Source organism: Apis florea, unplaced genomic scaffold (assembly GCF_048593485.1).
Source record: "Apis florea isolate Af1SG1 unplaced genomic scaffold, ASM4859348v1 contig_2495_pilon, whole genome shotgun sequence".
NCBI classification, from domain to species: Eukaryota; Metazoa; Arthropoda; class Insecta; order Hymenoptera; family Apidae; genus Apis; species Apis florea.
The window spans coordinates 28,833-51,429 of record NW_028256595.1 but is presented as its reverse complement, the minus strand read 5'-3'; the positions used below and the strand labels follow the sequence as shown (position 1 = coordinate 51,429).

Genomic DNA, 22,597 nt, shown 5'->3' with positions numbered 1-22,597 from the left:
CATATGAAGTATTAAATAATATTAGATAATTCTATATTATAGTTAAAATGTAAAAATTATGATATATTATAATATATACAAAAATTAATTTTTGTTTATTATTTAATAAAATCTAATAAATTTGTGTTTTACATCATTGAAATAAAATTTGTATATTATGTATAGGTGCAATGTCCGAGTTAATCATATCGAATATAAATATATATACTTATATATTTTTAAATATATTATAACAAAAATGGTACAAAATACAACAAGCGTTTTGGCAATATGATCATCATTAAATCGACGACAATACACCAACAACAAGTTTTTTATGCAAGTATGTATCTATATAACATAAGTTAACATCATTTCCATATAATAATTATCTACTAATTAGATTATTTTATCGTTCTGCGATCTTACATGATAACGGCAGTAAAAGATTGACTTAAGATCGACAATAATTTATCGCATTTGAACAATCGACTGATCTTTTTGTGCGTCTTCGTTTTCTACTGTTGCAAATGAAGGTAGTTCTGCTTTAGTAGCTAATTGTAAAGCATAGAACCATCTGAAAATTTGATTTGAATTTTATGAGTTTAATAATGTGTAACGTAATATAAATGTATACATATATACGCGCATGTACGAGAAACATATGAAACTTACTTTTGTTTGTCTTCATCCGATAACGCTTGTAAATAGTAACTTTTCCTAGAATGATGCATTTTAAGAGCTCTAGGTCTATCCTTGAAACTTAAAGGATCTTCGTCGGATAATTTAATACCTTCCGTAACAATAAAACCGGGCATAGGAGTTGCTGTCAAAGCCATATTTTCAGATTCAGATTTAAATGTATACAAAACAAAATCGGCGTGTAATGCAAACCATCGTCGCGTCCAAGGTTTACTCGCTTGAGTTTTTAACATAAGATATCCAGATATAACGGAAGATGCGCTTGCTGAAACTTGTAATAAACTTGGTACCGGTCCAGATGTAGACGTCGAAGAAGGTGATTTAACAAGCGGTTGCGTTAAAGCGGTATAACATAAGCGGCAAACTCTCGTATTCTTATTATCTTCGAACAATAACTTTTGATTTGAACATTTACCGCAAACAATCTATATAGCAAATAAAATATTATACATTAAATGATGATGATAATAATGATAATAATAATAATAATAATAAAAAGAACGATAAATATATTTCCTTATAAGTTTATCATTGATAACATTTTTTTTTTCATTTCAACTAATTATGATATATATCATTGAGAAAAATTACTCACTATTCCGCAAGCTCTGCAATTATGTTTTCGTTTCATCACAGAAAAAATCACCTCGCATATCATACACTTAGATATATCGTCACTCTTTAAGACAAGTGTCTTAACATCACCAGTTTTTAAACTTGCTTTCCTTTTCATCATTTCTTGCATAGTATCGAACAGGGCATTAAGCCATGCTGCTTTTTCTTCGGCTGCATGTGTATATAATTCGACGCTTTTATCTTCGTCTCTTATATAAAATGTATTTGCTGTTTCCAAATTATCACCTTCGATTATTTGCAAATTTTCGATTAGAAATTTAGCTCTCAATCGATATAATGGCCCAGGTATTAATCTTATTGAACAAAGTAATAATAAATCGCTAAACTGAAAAACGGAAAAAAAAGAATCATTATTTCCATCATTTAACTAAGCGTAATATTAATTATAAATGGATATCATCGTTACACGTATCAATAAAAATTTATATATAAATAAATTTTTCATGTGTACACGATATATTTAAATTGTGTATATATTAAGTACAATATTATTTTGTACGTACCAGAAACAATTGTCTTTCTTGATGATCACCGCTCCTTGCTGAAATTTTAACGATACGACCCTCTTTTATAAGCTCCCTCGTAGCACTGACTAGATCCGTTGTATCGTATATACTCTCTTGTATTTCAAGAAGTTTTTTGAACTTGTCAATCTTCTTCATTGCATCATTCGTGTGATTAGCAGCAGTAGACACTAATTCCAATGCCTCTACGAGAAAGAAAGCCATGTCTGTTCGTTTGATTTTACGATTATAATCGTCGCCATCTACGGACGTCTATTTAAACGTGCCCCGTTCAATAGACGTTTAAATAGAAGCAAGTCCTTGCTAGATGCGCATTATTTTATGCGGAAGTAACTCATCGAATCGAATGGAACTCGAAAGATCCTTACTTTTAGTATCCTTGTAATCAGCATTTTCTTCTGTGAGGTTTCTCAAATAATCTTTCAGAAGAAGCTCGTATCTTGGTAATCTTTGTATAGGGCTCAACATGTGATGAGGCAATGATAATTTGGCACACTCATCCAATTTTTGAATCTCATCGATAATCGCAGCAAATCTGGTGACTTTAGTTTGAAGAGACTGTATCAAATTCATGGCATAATCAAAGTTTTTTACATATTCTGTGTACATTTTAAGAAAAGGCGCAAAATTCTTCATTATGTCTCCGATTCTAGGATTTGAATCCCAATTTTGCATTCTCTCTTGAAGTTGAGGTAACAAGAAATCATTGTGAAATTTATATATCGATTTGATATTAGAGAACATGTGTTGAACAGTCTCTGGAGGAAACATAGGATGTGCTCTATTCTCTTGATCGATTTTGAATTGGAATACTTGATCGATCAATCGTAAAACGTTAACATAATTTTTTTCAGTAATCAACAATTCTTCAGCAACTCGACGTGCATTTTTCCTTTTGGAATCCAAATAATTTGTATTATCAACCGATTTTAATTCTAGAATGGAGTCATCAGTATTATGACTCACGACTATCGCGGAATCTGTTTCCGATGATTTTGCTCCTTCCGATTCCTCTTCACTTTCGGATTCGCTTATCGCAAATGATTCCACTGCATATCGATGAGAATTTCTATCCGTAGTTAAATATCTACATAAAGAGAGATTTTTTAAAAAATATTTTCGTGAAATAAATTACAATCATTCCTAATTGATTAACATACCTACTATTCCTATATTCCAAAACATTGCGCGATATTCGTACGAATGGAACTTCCATCGAATTCTCTTCTCCTTCTTGAGTATCACCTTGATCCATTGAATTTTCAGTCGACATTACAAACGATCGAAATCGTGGAAAACCTCCAAAGGAAGCAATTTTTCGAAATGAATGTCCATCATAATTTTCCTGCCTCTCACTTTCCGCTATTATATCAGAATGGTTGAAATCTTTATCCTGGCATTCTTTTAACTCATTTAGATCAGCTTTTCTATCCATTACTTCGTCAGGTTCTAATTCAGTATAAAAGGTACTGTTTGATGTTTGTGTCCTTGATACAAACATTTTGAGTGGTCCGTTAAAATTCCTTTTATCTTTAAATTTTAAAATCGGCCTTGTTGTCCAAAGTGAAACATCTATCGATCGGTTCTGTTGCATTCTAAGCCTAAATTCATTAATTAAATAATTAACAATCATAATTTAAATTAATACAAGAAAACACATTATAAAATTACAAAATTATAAATACAATATAAAAAATTTTCTATTGTTTATTATTAATTACCTTTTCGCAATATAATCATTTTATTCAATAAATACATTGGACGCTGAATTAGTGGAATCCAGCGTCGATCAACAACCACATATTATACGTTCGTTAAACATGAGCGTATATGTATATTATTCCATGTTGATATGAATCAACGAATCTACCTGTATCGAATTTTCTCATTTTGTACGAAGCCAAAATAATGAAATTTTTCAGTGAAAAATCTCAGATAGTAGCTCGATGCAAACTAATTTTTGCATTAATTTATTAATAATGTACTATTCTTACATGCAACTATTATTATATTTTATATAGATATTCTTCAACAAAATTTCCTTACAACTTTGTATATAGATAAAAGACAGATTTTAATATTTTATCTATAACTCTTAATAATAATTAACAGATAAAAATGAACAAAATTAATAATTTTGATCTTTAATATTGGTTCAGTTTTTTGACCTGTTTATAATTAATAATATGGGTTAAGAAAACACACATAGACATTTCAGCCAGTACTTGGTTACACCTTAGAATGACATATGTGCCATCTACACGAATATATTCACATGCATATTCATGTATGCATATTCATGCGTAATGTACTTAAATGTAGATTAATCTCATATATTTTTATATGTAATTCTCTTAATTATATATTCATACAGTAAATATACTTATAAAATTCGTAAATTTAGCAATATACTTTCGTAAGAAGTAAAAAATGAATAACGTTTATATAATCTTTTTATACGAATACACAGTTACAATAGAAATATCCAATAGAGAGTAAGATTAAGCAAGTAATGGAGGATCGTTCAAAAACGAGTCGTTGCGCGGTTAAAGAATGTATATTCTCTATCTAGTATTGTTTCTTAAAATGATATGTTGATGAAAGATGCCGAAATTGTGATGAACAGACCGAATATAAGAGCTGAAAATTCCCCCCAAGCTCAAACTATGTAATTGCGTTAAAATCTTAGAAACATATAACTATAATTTGCGGAAGGTTATCGATTACGTCTCTTGGTTTAACACGATGTAGCCTCGAAGAAAAAGTATATGATCGTTGAAACCGCATATCTATCGGTGCGTAAAATTGTTAGGTTAATATAATGTATTAAATATTATCTTTATCTTGTTTAACATGTACTACCCATCAAGGGGTTTCGCGGGTATACGAGTTTATGGGTAATATTTCCCAAGATTCTTTGGTATCAAATTGCGAGGCTGCGCGAAACACCGAAAGTTGAATTTGCTATACGAGGAAGAAAGATAAAGAAAATAGGAGAGAGAAACAAAAGACGTTCGAATTTTATTCGATGTTACTTTATCATACATTATCGTAAATAATTGAAATTTTGTTTTATAATTTATATCTTTTTCGATTAACAAATGGCACATTGCTCGTATATGAATCTTATGTACCTTTCATTTCGCCACGATCATGGTGATCGCGATTGTCATCATTATAACCGCCTTTGTAAATATAATAATTAATATCGATTCTAAATATCGTTGATGACTATATATAATTATTGGTACAGAAAATGTTATTGATATAATGCTTTGCGCGTTATTTGTGTTAAAATCGTTACGCGGATATTCAATATAATCAATTGGTGGATGTTCCTGATTGCACGTGATATCTCTTCTAAATGTTTATACCTCGAAAAATTCGTGCAAGTATTCATTTTCGTCGGTAAAGATAACTTGGTACAATACACGCGAATCTTCAATGCATCGCAAGCAAGTTGCTGATGACCCCTGTTTTGAGACAGATGCTTACCTGCGGACACGAAACTAAGACACAAAATAATGACGTGGATCATCGGCGATCATCGCGAAACGTTGTTTGTTCGCAGCTCTGGATTTATAGAGAAATATGTCGACACAAGGCGCAGAACTTTCAAATCGTTTCGTGACTCGAGATGTGGAAATTATGTCGGATGAGACACAGGTAAATACCATTTTATTTTATTCAACGATTCGTTCAATTGAAACGGTATAATTTATTTTATTTCACAAGTTTATCTTTTGTCATTAATCATTTTATTTTGCAGAATAATCGTATGGATATATTGGAATGTCTATCCGTTTTAATTAATGAGAATAACTCTGCGAATGATCAAACAGAAGGATTAACATTGGATGAACATCTACTAAGCGATGGCACAACATTGACAGCAGTAACATTACCCGATGGAACGCAAGCATTCGTTGCCAATAATTTCAACGATAATGGTTAGAAATTAATAATTCAACGCAAAAGGACCCTAAAAAACTTAGTTATTCGTATCAATAACAAAACATTTAAATATATAGAATAATATTTAAATGTTTTCAGTATGTAGAGTTAGTCAAGTATTATAACTATTTATTTATAATTTCTGCAAATTTTTTATCTGTACTATTCTACGTTCGATTTAGATATGGATTTAAAAAGGCAAACAACATTAGAATTGGAGAACGGAGATACTATATTGCTTCGCAATGTAGCAGAACTTACCGAAGGTAAACCACTTCAATTGGAATTGGAACCAGCAACTTTAGTTCAAGCTCATCAAACTACCATAGAGAACGTTGAAAACTATCCACGTGTGGAATTTATCGATGGTAATGCTTATATGGTAGCTGGTCACATCGATGTTAGTAATGATTTGTGGGAAATCGAAGATGGTAAATTGAAGAAAAAGGATTCGAAAATTTTATTAAACAAATTATCCACATCGAGGATAAGACATCCTTGTCCAAGAGAGGGTTGTTCAAAAGTTTACAGTACGCCTCACCATCTCAAGGTAAAAATCGTTTCTGATACCAATTACAAATTGTAATGTAAATCAATTCAGATCCATTCACAATTAGCATTTCCTGTTCAATGTTATTTACATCGATAGATGTAAGTGGAAAATATTTTTAATGATATGAATTTCATTAACATAAGCATATTTGGAAACTTAAATAATAACAATATATATATATGAATATATATGAATCTGTTTGATTCTTATAGATTAAGATTTTTAAAGATTTAATTACGGTTAGTTAAAAATTATGATATTATGACAATATTTTGTTTTCTTATAATAATATCTAAAATAATGTCATAAAACCAGGTTCACGAACGATCTCATACCGGTCAACGACCATACAGATGCACGCATCCAAAATGTAAGAAGAGTTTCTCAACAGGATATAGTTTAAAAGCTCATTTACGCACGCATACAGGGGAAAAACCTTACAAATGTCCAAATGAAACATGCGATAAAAGTTTCAAAACATCCGGAGATTTATTAAAACATGTACGAACACATACCGGAGAACGTCCTTTCTTATGTCCGTTCAATGGTTGCGGTCGTTCTTTTACTACGAGCAATATTCGGAAAGTAAGAGAAAATTTTAAAATGATATAATGTTGTCAAGGAAAAATAAATAAACAAATAAATAAAATAAATAAACAAATAAATAAAATAACAGTTAATAGAAGAAATTATATTCTGTATGTATGTATGCCAGGTTCACGTGAGAACGCACACCGGCGAACGTCCATATAAATGTACACAACCTAAATGTGGCAAAGCATTCGCGAGCGCAACAAATTATAAAAATCATATACGAATTCATTCAGGTGAAAAACCATATGTATGCTCTATTGAAAATTGTGGAAGAAGATTTACAGAATATTCTAGTCTTTATAAGCATCATCTCGTTAGTAATTTTATCATTATTTGCAATTGCCGATGACGATTGATTTTAACTTTTCAATTTTATTTTTTTTCTTTTTAGGTTCATACGCAACAACGTCCGTTCGAATGTAAAGTTTGTTTTAGGAGATACAGACAAAGTAGTACTCTCGTAATGCACAAAAGAACTGCTCACGCGTTAATAGACAACGATGATAACGTTGATGTTCTTTGTAAAAATTCTATTCAAGAATCATCTAGTCGAAACAAAGATAAACAAAAAAGAAATATTACACGAGACAATGGTAATTCATCGTTAAAGGTAAGACATTTTGTATTTCGAATACATTTTAAGAACAATTTTCAAAAAAATGTTCCTTTTTTCCGTATATAACCGAAGATTACAGAGAAAGATGGGCAAATACAGATTTCTAAAGCAATCGACGATTTGAACGATAATGAAACGCAGATTTTATTAGTCGGTGATCCTTCGCATATCGCGGCGCTACAGGTTTGTTATCTTTATATATTTATTGTATATATCTTTATTTTTTTCCTCTTTACTTTATTTCAATTTGTTTTACCTCGTTAAATCCGATAGCAATATATCTGATAATATTTATTATATCTTATGTATTTACAGAAGATCGAACTAAATGGTGAATTCGACGAGCATGGTATCGATACTTCTTTCGAAGAATTAAATATAAAAATCGAAGATATAGAACTTGGATGGCATTGATTACTTCAAAATGAAGTATATTCAATGAATATTAATTGAAAACATAAATCATCTATTATATTCTTTTGTCTATTTTGACAATTTTGTCCGTTCTTTTTTTTTTTTTTTTTTTTATATATATTATATACATATTGTAATTCACTATCAATTTTCAACATCGAGAAGTAAAGATAACTTAGGCTTATTAAATTATTGGGAATGGTCATTGATGAAGCGTTTCGTTTATCGATGTAAAAAAAAAAAGTTTTATTCATTCGTTATTTAATAAAAAAATGTATCGTCGCGAAAATACATCTGATCATTATATATATATATATATATATATATATATATATATATATATATATATATAAATAAATAAATAAACAGGATTTTTAATCGTTTAATAATGGTTGCGATAGCAGAAAAGCTATCAAAAATTTCCTTTTTCATATTATTTCTATTTCTTTTATTTCTATCTATCGATTCTCTACTCACGTTTCTCTTATTGCAATACGTTTTTCAACTTATTGCAAGATTAATTATTTATATGTACGATGCATATTAATTTTTTTATCTCCTTTTATTTCTTCCGCATAAAATGTTATATATTTCGAACGACGAATATATAAAATTATAGAAATGTTATCTATATATAATAAATATATTACGATAATATATTACATTACATATAGAAAATACAAAAATATTTTGATTTTCTTTTTTTCTATATTTTTGAAATATGATTAATCTCGTTGAATTTTCTATAATATCACTAACATTTGATATGACATCATAAATACATATGCATTGTATACGTATAATATAAAAAACTTGCGATAAAATTGAACAAGAATTTGATCGTATATTTCGTTAAAGAACGAAACTTTGCGAGATGTGTAAATTATTTTCAAGCAGTTATGTACCGCGTTGACCGCGTACAGAGAAGAACATCAATTGTTATTAGCACGAATTTACTAACCAAATAACTATATTAACGTGTCCAGGTATGAAGTTCGAAGAGAGATCATTTTTCTACCAGTTACATACGAACATTGAATCGGAATTTAAGTCAAGACGCGATATTGCGAATCGCGTAATAGATTCAATCTTCTCTCTCTTTTTCTCACTCTCTCCCTCTCTTTCTTTTTCTTCTCTCTCTCTCTCTCTCTCTCTCTCTCATCCTTTTTGCCATCCCACTATATCACTGTTCCATTTTTTATCTTTTTCATTTATTTAATCTTAATATTTCTTGCTTGTTTCTTCCGTATATTCTTTCGACGTGCTTTCAGTAATTTTGTTCTAGTTTTTCTTAAACAACTTTAATTTCGTTTTAGAATTTATTGCGATAAGATAAAAGAATGATTTTTTTTAACTGATTTTACGAATCTAATTTTTTTCTTCTTTACATAAAGTTGTGGACCTTGGCGTTTAACATTCTTACGACATACGTTTGAGCAAGGGATCGTTTAAAGTCGTTTACTTCCGAAAGTAGTTCGAGCACGTGACTGATTGATCAACGAAGTGATCATTCTTCTGTCTTTCGTTCTTTCATTTAAAGAAAAATTTTAGAATGTGCGTAGTTATTCGACCAAGTTGCGTTATAACGGGTAAAACATATGAATATCGGTGGTTTGTTGAAAAAATGATTTTATCATTATTGTTCGATAAGTGTTAACTATTAAATCACGAGGGGATGGATCGTTTAATTTCTTTTTACCGTTATAAGGTAATAATTAATTTATTTGATAAAAATATAAAATATTTTTATTCACAGATATTAATTAGATAAAGCGTAATCTAACTTATATTAATTTTTACGTTCGTATCTATCGGCAAAATGATAAAAAAGTACTAGCAAATTGCGTAAAAACTAGAAAGTCGAAAAATCATCGAAGAAGAAATACTTTTTGCAGGTATATATATATATATATATACATATACGTATAATCTTGAAATTGCGATTAAATTTTATATGATTTAAAAAGATGAAAGAGGTGAAGGAGAAGGGGGGAAGGATAAACTAATGTGTAATATTTGAATGTTGTTCAAAATTTTTTTATGTTTCTTATTTGTAAAGATTGCAAACTTTTAATTGCGATAAGCAGCGATAAATAATTTCCAATGAATATTAAAGCTAAAACGAATAGCGTGTATAATTTTCATTTTGGAAATTATAAATTATTTTATATTATAATTACATTAAAATTCGATTAAAAAATCGAAGTTTGTAGCAAAAAATATACATCCGTACAAGGATATCAATAGATAATAAGAGTGCATAGAATAATGGAAATTTCAAAAACAGAGAGTTAATTAGAAGTGCAAACTATGAGGGAAAAGGCAAGGGATGAACGAGGATATATCGGGAGACGTTTTTAACGTAGCAGTTATCAGTATTAAAACGTGTTTGTACTCTTGAGATCGCAACTGTCGTGATACATTATACATATTTTACTTCATCAAGGTGCGTATTTTTATTATATTAGAAATCAAAGTAAGATGATCGTGTTTCTTCATTTCAATTGCGATTAAAATTATATCGTTATCGAACATAATTATATCGTTTAATTTTTGATAGTTTATTATTATCGAAAATATTTCGTTCTCGTTTCTACACGTTAATCGATGTTTACTCGATATCTGGTTTAGCGTTGTTTCAATATATAACAAAGATAAGTTCATGCATTCTTATATACAAACGATGAAATTTATTTAAAATAATATCAGATATATTAACATCTGGCATCTATTTCTCACAAATTTTCTCACGCGAATGAATAATTGAAAATTTAAAAAAAAAAAATTTCCTTTAATTCTATCTTCTACTTTTTTCTTCTTTTTACGTGTTGAGGAAATATATATTCAAATATAGATGTTACAGGCCAGTAAATATTACGCGTAAAAATGAAAAAAAAAAAAAAAAAAAAAGAGGAATAGAATACCAGGAAGTAAATAACAAACCATGTTGGAAACGTAATAAGTAGAAAAAATATATGTATTCTTTGCGCGATAAATCATGCGTTTGATCGATTTTTTCCATCGATCTTTCAACTAGCGCGATATATATTACGTTATACAAAGTACATTGTGGAAGTTACGTAAAGAGTATCGTCAAAGGGAACATTTTTGTCGCCAACTACGCGGTAACTGTGAAAATTGTAGTCACACGGTAAACGTCCCTAAGTCCAATTGCAATCATCGATCAGTATTTTCAAACAATGCGTTACATTCAAGAAAATATTTGGTTTAACGACTACCACTTTGGATAGTTTAAGTTACTTTGTTTCGAATCTTTTGTTTCGTTAGAATCATCATTCTTGCGACTGGTAAGAATTTAAATTCGTTCACGACTTCTTTTCTTCTTCTTCTTCTTCTTCTTCTTCTCATTCTTATTCCGAATTCGAAGAATATTCGTCTTATTGAACGGAAGAAATCTTTCGTACAACTGGAGTTTTTTTTTCTTTTACGTATCAACGCGACGCTACATTTCTTATTCTATAAATTCGTTTTTTGCGTTTCGATTTTTGCCTTTCGTAAATATTTAGTAATAAGAAAGAAGCGTCGTAGAAGTGGATGTTGATTTTGAAATAAATTGTGAAAATTTCGATATTTCAGAGAAGCAGGTAAATCTTTTATATTTTCGACGGAACGGCTATACGAGTATATTCTAATAATTACATCATTTGATATTCTTGTTCCAGGATATTCCGTGACTCGAAGGAAGAGAAGAAATTTGAAAGAAAAATGAAAAAATAATCGCATTACCTATCGATAAAATGGTTAGTTGTTGCCACTTAAAATCGTATCGGATATCTAACAGAGTCGTCATCGAGGGAGAAGAAGGTGACTTTTGAAGGTCGCGAAATCAGAGTCTAAAGAGTTATCACGCGATAATGTCGTAGTCTGCTTGACCGTCCATAATCTGTTTTTAGTGCAGTGGTAGTAAGAATCGCGACGACAATCCGCGAATCGGTCGCTCTATTGTATCATTATTATAAGAATTTTTCTTTCAAACAGCAGCATCATAATTTTCCAATTATCAAATAATAGAGACAATGTTTGAAACGGAAAGAAGAAATTTATGAAACTGGAACGAAAATTTGCATCGTTATTTTTATTAGAGATTTTTCGTTGTTGTTCCTGACACTCATTCTTATCCCATTTCAAACACGATCAGTTAAAGAATGTCGAAGAAGCAATGGTTGGTCCTGTTGATGCTGTTCTTGACATACTTGTTACTAGGTGCTTCCATTTTCTACCATATCGAGAGCCGCTTAGAGATCGACCGTATTGAAAAAGACAAACATGAACGCATCAAAATTAACGGTGAGCATAATGGAGCGTGTAATTAAACAAACAACACCCATAGTTTGAAATTTGTAAAATGCAGCCCAAAAAAATGTTCGATTCGATATATGTACGCATGTATTCGATACATATATAGCGATCTACGGACAAATCACCATTCAAATATAGTAAAATCGATGCGAATATCAATAAATACATATAATCTATGATCTATTATAACTCTTTCACCTATTGTTTATTTAAATAAGTTTAAAAAAAAACTCGTATTTCTCTCTCTCTCTCTCTCTCTCTCTCTCTCTCTCTCTCTCTCTCTACAATGAGCAATCGTGATAGAGAATAAATTCATTGAATCGGTTATTTCGAAGTTACGAAACGAATTGTATGCGAAATTATGTGGACCAACCACTCCTTGTTAAATTGTTCAGCAAATTTGTCGATTCCTCTCATAAACATCGATTACTTCGTAAACGTTTCTAAACTATTATTTCGATATTATCACAAAATCAATTATTTCTGCACTTCATCAACTCGGTAAACGCTGATAAATGGATATTAATAGTATTTGAAATTGATAGTATTTTTTAATTAAGGTACTATAATCACGATACATATATGTACACACATATACGACGGTTGAATAGATTTTTACTTCCGTTGTAAAGAAAGGATGACAACGATCAAAGTAAAATCTTTGATCGAACGTATAAATACGATATATATTTTCACGTTATCGAATGTTATCGGAAATACATGTTCTATCGAATTGAAATATCGAAAGAAATCTACACGAAATACTATACGTTTGAATCGAATTTAAAGAATTAATCAAGAACTTTACCTTCGCGCCAACTTTTTATCCGATATATTCTTTTGAACTGTATCGACGTGACTTGTTTCCACGGTGCGACTAGTTCGAAGCGAACGGAGACCATAAACGATAAACGAATAAACCGAAACGATAAGATAACATTTTCCCGGGAACAATATATAGTTTGAATTTGAACGAAGAGTATTATGCAGACTTCCGAAAGAGCTCGTTGTCGAACGAGCAAAGTTTCAATCTTATATATACACATATATGTACATTCGAAAAATTGGATTCGTCTTTTAAGTACGAATCGTGATTCGAAAACAAAATTCATTATACAAAATTATAACAAAATTCTCAATTTTTAACCGCGTTACAAATTATCTTAATTAATTTTCATATCATCTCGACGTTGTTTTTTTCAGCTTTGCTTCACACGCATTATGTACCGAATCTTAATCACGATCACGATGAAATTCTCGAGAACTTGACACGATACTGCGGAAAATCAGTTTACAATTATACCGAAGGCGATTATCCCCTTAAATGGGATTTTTATAATAGTTTTTATTTCGCTTATACCGTCGTCAGCACAATAGGTACGTACGTACTAATAAATTTTCAAAATATCGGTTAATCGTATCTAATTATAATTACGATTTAATACGATTTATGATTTATATCACGAATGAAATGTAACAAAAATTTTATAATTCTCATTGTTTAATCGTGTATCGAATATACACGATGTAATATATATAGGTTACGGGAATTTGGCTCCAACGAACAGGCTCAGTCGCATCCTGATGATATTTTATGGTCTGATAGGCATACCTATGAATGGAATTTTGTTGACACAATTGGGAGAATTTTTTGGCCGTGTATTCGTTAAAGCTCATCAAAAGTATAAATCTTATAAGCATGGCCGTGACAATTATTATCCTAGAAAATTAACAACGTTCGAAACGGGAAAAGCTGGATTGGCTGCACAAATATTTGCTCACTTGTTGCCAGGTTTCGTTATGTTCATCTTTTTCCCAGCATTTCTTTTCTCTCATTACGAGGGTTGGAGTTACGAAGAAGCTGTTTATTACGCTTTCGTCACGTTGACCACCATTGGTTTTGGAGATTACGTGGCAGGTGAGAAAACATTTTTTTATCTTATATAATCCATCAGAAGGAGAGAGAGAGAGAGAGAGAGAGAGAGAGAGAGAGAGAGAGAGAGAGAGAGAGAGAGAGAGAGAGAGAGAGATATGATCATTTTTTATCATTATTTGAATATACATATATTCGATAGGACAGGACAATAGCAAGGGTAGCGGGTTTTTCTTTATATTATACAAGATCTTTCTAATTTGTTGGATTTCCTTTGGACTGGGATATACTGTCATGATCATGACATTTATCACGCGAGGTATGCGAAGTAAGAAGATTACTAGAATAGAGCGTAAATTAGCTATCAATTTGAAACATACGCAAAGTAAAATATGGAATGAATTCAATAAGGAAATAAACTATTTACGCCGTGTTTTCAATGAGTTGCAGTTATCTAAAGTTAAGGTAAAACAAATTCTCCTATTCTTTATCTTGCTTTTCGATTCGTTCCGATGCATCCTTATTGTACGCGTATGTACGTATAAATGCAATTTATCAATTTAATATTTAATAATCGGTTTTTTCAATAATCGGCTTTCAGAGAATATACGTTGACGAATGCAATTACGAGATTCCACCGTCTAAATTTTGCCGTAGTAACAGTTTTCCCGATCTTCGAGATTTGTTGTATGCCTCAAAAGAGAAAGATGAGACGTATCAGAGACCTCGACGACGCGCCAATAGCGAAATGGTTCCAACGGTAAGTTAGTCGATTCGGCTGTGATACGATATCATCATATTGAAATCATCATTTTGAAGCTAAGATATATCTCGAATATAAAATTTTAATTACGAATATTTATTAGTTTTCGAGATATCGATGAAAATTTTTCTCGTTATTATACGTATACATACCGTGATTATGTGCGCGTCAATATACGATCGCCGTTTATCTATTATTTTGACAAATACATTGTGGTGACTGGTTAAACCGAGATTAATATCTCAATTTTATCATCGTAACTTTGATTATCGTAATTTCAATCATCCAATAATTGTTTTACATTTTATTTTTACATTCCACAAATTCCAATTGTTTCACGGATCGACACGGATTTTGAATGCAAAATTTAGTTTATAGATAGATAAGCGGTGATCGTATATCCATTCGTGTCACGTGTAAGATAATATTCAATATAAATACAATAGCGAAAGATTTTTATCAACATTATCGAAATTTTTTTATATTTGGATTCTTCTTTTCAAAATTTCAGTATTTTATTAGCCAATTCTTATCATCTTATTTTCTTTACTCGTTCCTTTCTTGTTCAATTTTAAATAAATAAGCGATCTCATATATATATATATATATATATATATATATATATATAATATTTTTTTTCGATCATCGATAGGAAAATCAAGTAACGCGCGTCGTTTCTGAAACCGATCTTCAAAGAATCGATAAAACAGCAACATTCGCAACTCATGCAATGGTTCAACCAGCAGAATTGTTGGCAAGATTGGTGAATATTCTTGGTTATATACCGCCAGCTACCGAAGATATGGGAGCCGATGGTTCAAATCAGACAACTTATATTGGCCAGGAACAAGTTGGATATCACAATGACAAACTTGAAGAGAATAAAGAGATTTTGGAAAGAGAATCGAATCACGCGTCCAATTCTAGGATCTGGACAATCGGGCATGAAAAGATACCGCGATTCGTAAGACCTCGTTCGAGAGCGGCCAGTGAAATTAGAATACAGGAAACGAAAAACGAGGATCGAAACATCGAACGAACTTGGTCCGGACCAACAGCGGCTAGAAAGATTCAGGAATTGATGAAATCCCGTGTAAACGAATCATCGGGCAAAGAACGTGACGTTAAAGATACCAAATTTTCTAAACTTCGGAATTTTGCATTAACAAAAAACGTTCCTAAGGCATTGATCTCGTCCGGCCCTTGGAAAAATCGTTTCTCGATAAGTTCGGAAAAAAAAATCTCCGAATTCGATCGCAATATTAACGGTAAAGACTTGGCAGGACAAGCATCTTTGTCGATCGACGATAGACGAGAATCGATCCCGACCAATTTAAATCCACGAAGATATTATTACACGCATACCGGTGCGGCTAACAATTTTAATAACAATGTTAATAATAATTTACTCGAAGAGACCAGTTTGGCCGATTTTTTGAGAGCTCTTACCGTTCTTCACGCTAGCGTTGCTACCAACAACGGTAATTGGACCTCTGCTACGAACGAAGATCAAATTCGTCGTGATCAACCTCGAAGAAAATTAGGCACTGCTTCTTTAACACCGCCAAAACTTCCTAGCTTGTTTACCTTATTTTCACCATCTCCACCCGTATCAACCACTCAAAGTAATCAAAATACTATTACGCAAGAATCTAATATAAACTGGAACGAAGATAAACTACCTTGGTTTCAAACAACAAGACGAGAATCGAGAAGAGGTAGTTTAGCGTTTGCTCATCCTACTATGGCTGCCAAATCGAGACGATTTTCTTTGAGACCTGTAGCAACACCTATCAGTCCACCGACGCCTCCAAAAAATGACTCGCCATTCTTATCGGTCAGTTCATTTCGAGAGAAAAAAAAAAAATTTATCGTTTTTTTTTTTTTAAAAATAATCTTTTATTTTGTTTTTTTTGTTTTTTATTTTCAGAAAACTAAGTCAACGTTTTTGTTCGAATCCCCTAAAGAACCTCTTATTCTAACAGAGAGAACACCAGGTTTTTCAACACCGATAAAATCAACCTCGAGCGATCGTCGTTTCTCGTTACGACCAACTCAAAATCCGAATGTTAATTTAAAAGGAGGTAACACTTCTAACGTTTCTACGCAAAAAGTTGCACCTCGTTGGAAAGCTGGTATATTGCAACGACAAATTGGTCAAATGAATCTTAGACGTCGAGCTAGAGCGTTCAGTTTGAGCGACGTTCATATCGAAGATCACGGAGAAAGAACCGAACCTTTTCATTTGTCATCCAATATTATTTATAAAAAAAATAATCACGATACAATTTGTAAAAATTCTAAAACCGATGAATTTGTACCATCGATCGAAAATTCGGGTCAGCTTACATCTTTGGTTTCCAATTCGGAACGATATTCACCACTTTCACAAGAAATTATTTCTACGAATTCTGTTCGTCTCGAGGAAAAGAATGTACGAATCATCGATCCACTTCAATCACATTCGATCGTACACACAATTCCTATCGAGAATGTCGATGATCGTTCGAACGAATGTATATCTAATTCTCGTTTAAGCGATCGAATAGAATCAACTTTATGCAACGATTCTCGAATAAGTACAAAAGAACGAGTATCATCGAATGATTCTTTCACTGATAATTCTATTTCTGAATATAATTTATTCGCTAATGTCGGAGCAGAATCACAAGAACCATTGATGGAAGTAAAAATAGAAGATCCCAGTACAAATATCATTTCTGATCCGTTTAAAATAGTTACATCCGATATTTCTTCGCATCATTCGTTAGATTCTCTTGCAGAGTTCAAAACCGAGAAGCATAAATCACACTTGCCTATCGATAAATCGTGACACATAGTTTTCGTTCATAAAACGCATTTATTAATCGGACGATAATCGGAACAATCGCAAATCGTATTCATTTTCGATATAATTAATTCTGGGATTCTCTTTCATCATTTTTTCGAGTGAAAAAAATAATAAATTTCGAACAGCACACGAGATACATCACAGAGATACGACAATACGAAGTACTTACTTACGTTGTATAAAAATTTAATCGCCCGTGACCATTCCCGGCATGTCACTTTCATAAAAATAAATAATAATATATATAAATTAATATAACTTTAAGAATTTAAAGAATTTAAAAATAAGTTGGATTCGAAGAAAAAAAATATATATAAAATAGGTAGATCGATTACTCTTTCTTTGCTATATCATCGATATACTAAAATTTTACGAGAAACGTTTTCTTTTTCGCTTTTGTTTTTTGTTTCACCTCTTCACTTCAAACCACTCGAAACGAAACAATCAAAAACGAAAATAAATTTTAAATTATCACGAAACATTGTTTTTGCGCGGAAGAATATTTGAAAGCTAGATATATAGTAATTGTTAATGATCATTGAAATAATACGAATTCGAACGCTCATACAAATACAATAAATTATGTATTATTATTACTTAGTTTACACAGAAGCTTTCCACACTTTTTTTGTTTTTTCTTTTATTATTTCGTACGTTGAACTTGAAACGAAGATATCGTGCAATATCGTTAAAAAAATGTGTGATTCTATATTTTACAAAAAATCAAACAATTGTCGATGGTATTATATCATTTAATTACTATATAAATTAAGAAACTTGTTCGAAAATAAGTCGTAATATATTTTCTATAATCTTTTCCTTATTTCATCGATTAAATGTGCACGCGGAATCGAAATTTCTACACGAGACACAACATCTCTTAACGTAACCTCTCCTTTCGCCAATTCTCCTTCACCAATTATTATAGCCAACGGTATACCACTTTCTTCACAGTGATGTAATTGCGCGAGCAATTTTACGTTTCTTTTGTAAGAATGTTCGGCTTTCACTCCAGCATCCCAAAGGATTGTCAAGATTTTCATTCTTTCTTCGTACAAATTTTTTTGTGCAGTTGCTACAAATACTTCAACTTCGTTGGTTCGCGTTTTCACGCTTTCATGATTTAATTTCGTTTCTAGAACGTTGAAAATACGTTCGACGCCCAATGACAAACCGACACAAGGAATCGATTTCTTTTTATCGAACATTCCTACCAAATTATCATAACGGCCACCGCCCGCGACGCTACCAACGCCAACTTCATCGCCTGGAAAAAGAAAAAAATTTTTAAAGGAATCATAAATAACATTCATCGATTTAACAAAATTCGTTCGATTCAAACGAAAATCTTACTGAAAACTTACCAGTCAATATCGCTTCGAAAATTACACCAGTGTAATAATCGAGTCCTCTGGCAAGACTAAGATCAAAAATTATTTTATCCGTCACTTGGAATATTTTGCAATACTTGAACAACAATTCAATGGATTCAAGACCATTTACCGCAGATTCGTGTTTCATTAATTCATTATCTTTTTTTAATTCGTATATCAATTCCATTCCACCAGATTGCGACACATAAGTGCCAATCTTATCAGCGCTCGATTCACTCAAACCTTTCTCTTCAACGATCTCACGTTTCACTTCCGACCACGAATTCTTATCCAATTTATCGATAGACGAGCACACAGCATGAAATTTATCATTTGGAACGCCACAAGTAGCAAATATACCATCCAATAACGATCTATGATTCAATTTGATCGTGTAAGGTCCCACATTCAAACACTGTAACGCTTCAGAAATGACGCGAATGCATTCCGCGTCTGGTATCATAGGATCGTATTGTCCAGCTATATCAAAATCCTTAGACCGAGAAGAAAAAGAAAAGAAAAATCAACGACATATTTCTCAATTCGATAAGATGATAAAGACAATACGCGACGTCTTACATTTCGCATCGTTAGACTTACACATTGATAGAATTCCCTGTATCTACCCCTTGTCGTGGATGGATTGTCCCTTCGATAAACTTTCGCTATATGATATCTCTTGATGGAAGAGATTTTTCTCATAGCCAAATATCTGGCAAAAGGTACGGTTAAATCATATCTAAGAGCTAAAATTTCTCCACCTTGATCCTTCAAATCGTAGATCAGTTTGGAATCCTCTCCATACTTTTCCGTTAAAACTTCCTAAAAAATTAATGATAAACGTTTACTTAAAATTAACAATTACAGATTATAATTTACAGTTCTTACATACTTTCAATTCAAATACAGGAGTATCTATAGTTTCCGCACCGTGCCTTTTGAACACAGTAACTATTTTATCCAATACCGCAAGCCGTAGCGCCATTTGTTCAGGACCATAATCCCTAGTACCTTTAGGCGTTTTAAGAACAAGTTTGGAAGGTATCTCGTTCTTATTTCCCAATTGAGCTTTCAACTCCGATAATTTGGTAACTTCCTCCGCAATCTACACAAAATAAAAATCAATCAATGTAGATTTAACAAAGAAATCTTGAATTATCATTTAAAGTGGGACATATTTAGTACGGTTTTTTTTTTTTTTATCGTTGTTCATCAAAGATAATTTCCTGTATAATTTGTCATACCTTTAGCCTCGAAAGCATCGATGCATGGCAATATTTTCGTGCAGGTAGGAAGGCGTTGGTCCACATCGAACACAACATCATAAATGATCCATCGATTTAAAAGAAGAACCAGAATGAAAGAGAAAAGTCCGCCTCAATGTTGATTATTAAACTAGCCGAAAGAACAAACAGTACCATATAAGTGAGCTAGCAAGCAAATGCTATAAATTACATGGTTCACGCAATATTGTTATTTTCAAATATGCAAGATCGAATATCGTTTCTCGAGCTAAAACATTTTACAGAGAGACGTTATTCGACGCAATATATATGGTAAGTGTCGATCGAAACAGAACCAATTTTATCAAGTATATATACGTATATATAATATATATATATATATTTATATAATTTATAGGTATTTTGCTTGCCAGTGAACAACCGCCTCACCTTTAAATCAATCACATTTCTGTCGAAGAGGCAAAGGTTCCTTAAGTGATCGACTTTTCTCACCAAAGAGGTAATCGACTCTTTCGGTTCGAGAAACATGTTACGTTCAATTTGGTCGAAGCTTTGAATATTTGTGAACCATCTTTTCAAATGTGGCCACTTGGAGAGTAGTTGATCATCGATAAAAGTGACGCAAAAATCAAAAAATTTCGTATCTTTTATGGTAGGAATCCAACCACACACGTAACTGACATCCGCAAAATCATGGTTAATGCTCTCTAATTGCGTTTCTAAGATCGAGAAATTCGTTGCATCCTAAAGGATAGAAACCGAATGTACTATAGTCTCTCTGATAGAGGTTAAGTACAGACAAAATATCGTTCATCACAGAAGAAACAGATACATTTATTCGCGAGAAAAAAATACAAATTTAAAGATAAATCGATCGTAAAAAACTATTCGTCACGAATAATAATTAAAACTATAAACGTTCGAATAATTCCCAAATGCAAAGAGCCACATGGAGGCAAAAAGCATCGATTTTACCAGAAGGTATCGTCAGAGGGCTTCAGTCGCATGAAGAAATTAATGGAGAAAAAAAAAAAAAAAAAAAAAGAACAATAATTTCCATAACGAATAAAAATAATGAATCATACCTGAACATCGTTGGCTTTGGCAGCTTTGAGTTTTCGTACAAGTTCTTCTTGTTCCTTCACCTGTTCCAACAATTTCCGTTCGATTTCGTCAGCCATAACGCGCGATTCGACCTTTCTCTTTCCAACTCGAAATCCAAACGCTTCACGCAATACGGCATCACTGAACCTTCCAGCAGGTTACATCCAACGATCGTACTCGAATTTACTACGGTCTGCTCACTCAACCTTTAAAATCCCGCTCTATTCACGATATTGACGCGTGTTCGTAAAAGTTATAGTGAAATTTTCTTTAGTTACATCCATATCCATTCTATTTTTCGAATATACACAAAATGATATGTAATAGATATCGATAAAATAATAATCATAATAATTTTTGCGACGAAAGAAAAAAATGCACAACGTAACTTACGGGAGGAAACGATGACTTTGCGAATTATTTCTTCATTATTTCGTTACAGTATTTATATTACGATTTATAGATTTCTCAATAAAAAATAAATCATTCAACGATTCATGCAATCTTCCTTTCAATATGTTTAAACGTTCTTGAAAAGTCACAATTTCTAAAATGTATAATATAAACGATCAAGAAAAACTGACTGGTCAATAATTGTTTTATTATCGTTCGCTGTATTATCGATCTCAGTCGATAACTTATCGACAATAGTGATTTTCCGTATGTTTAGTAGCAAAAGTTTTAAAATATCTATCCGTAGTAAGTAAATGCAAATAAGTAAAATTACGACAACAATTTTTGAATGATTCACTTTATTCTCATTTTAGATGATTATATTAAATGGAATGGAAACAATATATGAAAAAAACAAATACGATTACATGATTTTATATAAGAACGAAATTCAACAATACATTCATATCGATACTCTACTTTATTCTTTAACCTTTAAAGAAACGTGATCAATGCATTCAAGAAATGATATAAAAATTTTTATCTTATTTCTATTCTCTCCCGTTATTTATTACATTTTGTCCACATTTGCACATGATCACAGGACAAGACTACAGAATATCGATCGAACGTATTTTCATCGTTTCTTTTTCAAAACTATAATGCGTGGACGATGCCGCGCGAAATTATTAATTCCGTTTTAC

At 31.7% G+C, this 22,597-nt stretch overlaps 4 protein-coding genes across 14 annotated transcripts; 2 read left to right on the top strand and 2 right to left on the bottom strand.

Annotated features, from left to right (window-relative positions):
* Positions 1-74: 74 nt before the first annotated feature.
* LOC100865275 (FYVE, RhoGEF and PH domain-containing protein 4) lies at positions 75-4,310 on the bottom strand. Its single transcript, XM_003696924.4, has 7 exons — positions 3,563-4,310; positions 3,002-3,442; positions 2,210-2,928; positions 1,821-2,026; positions 1,277-1,642; positions 655-1,106; positions 75-556 (listed from the first exon to the last, which is right to left on the bottom strand). Exons 2-7 carry the CDS (start codon positions 3,433-3,435, stop codon positions 451-453), a joined length of 2,283 nt encoding a protein of 760 aa, XP_003696972.2. The 5' UTR covers positions 3,436-3,442; positions 3,563-4,310; the 3' UTR covers positions 75-450.
* Positions 4,311-4,422: 112 nt separating this feature from the next.
* LOC100865398 (uncharacterized) lies at positions 4,423-8,161 on the top strand. 4 transcript variants are annotated; one of them, XM_031918588.2, is made up of 9 exons: positions 4,423-4,636; positions 5,329-5,507; positions 5,611-5,791; positions 5,978-6,345; positions 6,664-6,933; positions 7,064-7,255; positions 7,334-7,552; positions 7,631-7,741; positions 7,874-8,161. In XM_031918588.2, the coding sequence occupies exons 2-9, from the start codon at positions 5,433-5,435 to the stop codon at positions 7,970-7,972; spliced, it is 1,515 nt and encodes a 504-aa protein (XP_031774448.1). In that variant the 5' UTR covers positions 4,423-4,636; positions 5,329-5,432; the 3' UTR covers positions 7,973-8,161. The 4 variants fall into 4 exon arrangements, with proteins under 4 accessions (XP_031774448.1, XP_031774450.1, XP_086763076.1 ...); XM_031918590.2 differs by having other exon boundaries at positions 4,482-4,636; positions 5,413-5,507; XM_086906950.1 differs by having other exon boundaries at positions 4,491-5,229.
* Positions 8,162-8,687: 526 nt separating this feature from the next.
* On the top strand, positions 8,688-21,480 carry Ork1 (open rectifier K[+] channel 1). 6 transcript variants are annotated; one of them, XR_015291725.1, is made up of 9 exons: positions 8,689-9,680; positions 11,656-12,280; positions 13,496-13,669; positions 13,833-14,210; positions 14,368-14,630; positions 14,767-14,925; positions 15,581-16,765; positions 16,859-20,708; positions 20,794-21,480. XR_015291725.1 is itself a non-coding variant. In XM_086906933.1 (8 exons), exons 2-8 carry the CDS (start codon positions 11,731-11,733, stop codon positions 17,759-17,761), a joined length of 3,129 nt encoding a protein of 1,042 aa, XP_086763059.1. In that variant the 5' UTR covers positions 8,688-9,680; positions 11,656-11,730; the 3' UTR covers positions 17,762-21,480. The 6 variants fall into 6 exon arrangements, 5 of the variants coding, with proteins under 5 accessions (XP_086763059.1, XP_086763056.1, XP_086763055.1 ...); XM_086906933.1 differs by having other exon boundaries at positions 8,688-9,680; positions 11,656-11,797; positions 16,859-21,480; XM_086906930.1 differs by having other exon boundaries at positions 8,688-9,680; positions 13,899-14,210; positions 16,859-21,480.
* Positions 18,351-21,688, bottom strand: HisRS (histidine--tRNA ligase). 3 transcript variants are annotated; one of them, XM_003696927.4, is made up of 6 exons: positions 21,482-21,617; positions 20,826-21,140; positions 20,045-20,257; positions 19,753-19,974; positions 19,144-19,645; positions 18,351-19,046 (listed from the first exon to the last, which is right to left on the bottom strand). In XM_003696927.4, the coding sequence occupies exons 1-6, from the start codon at positions 21,575-21,577 to the stop codon at positions 18,586-18,588; spliced, it is 1,809 nt and encodes a 602-aa protein (XP_003696975.1). In that variant the 5' UTR covers positions 21,578-21,617; the 3' UTR covers positions 18,351-18,585. The 3 variants fall into 3 exon arrangements, with proteins under 3 accessions (XP_003696975.1, XP_012346629.1, XP_086763061.1); XM_012491175.3 differs by lacking the exon at positions 20,826-21,140 and having other exon boundaries at positions 21,482-21,688; XM_086906935.1 differs by lacking the exons at positions 20,826-21,140; positions 21,482-21,617 and adding an exon at positions 20,397-20,539.
* Between the last annotated feature and the right edge of the window lie 909 nt (positions 21,689-22,597).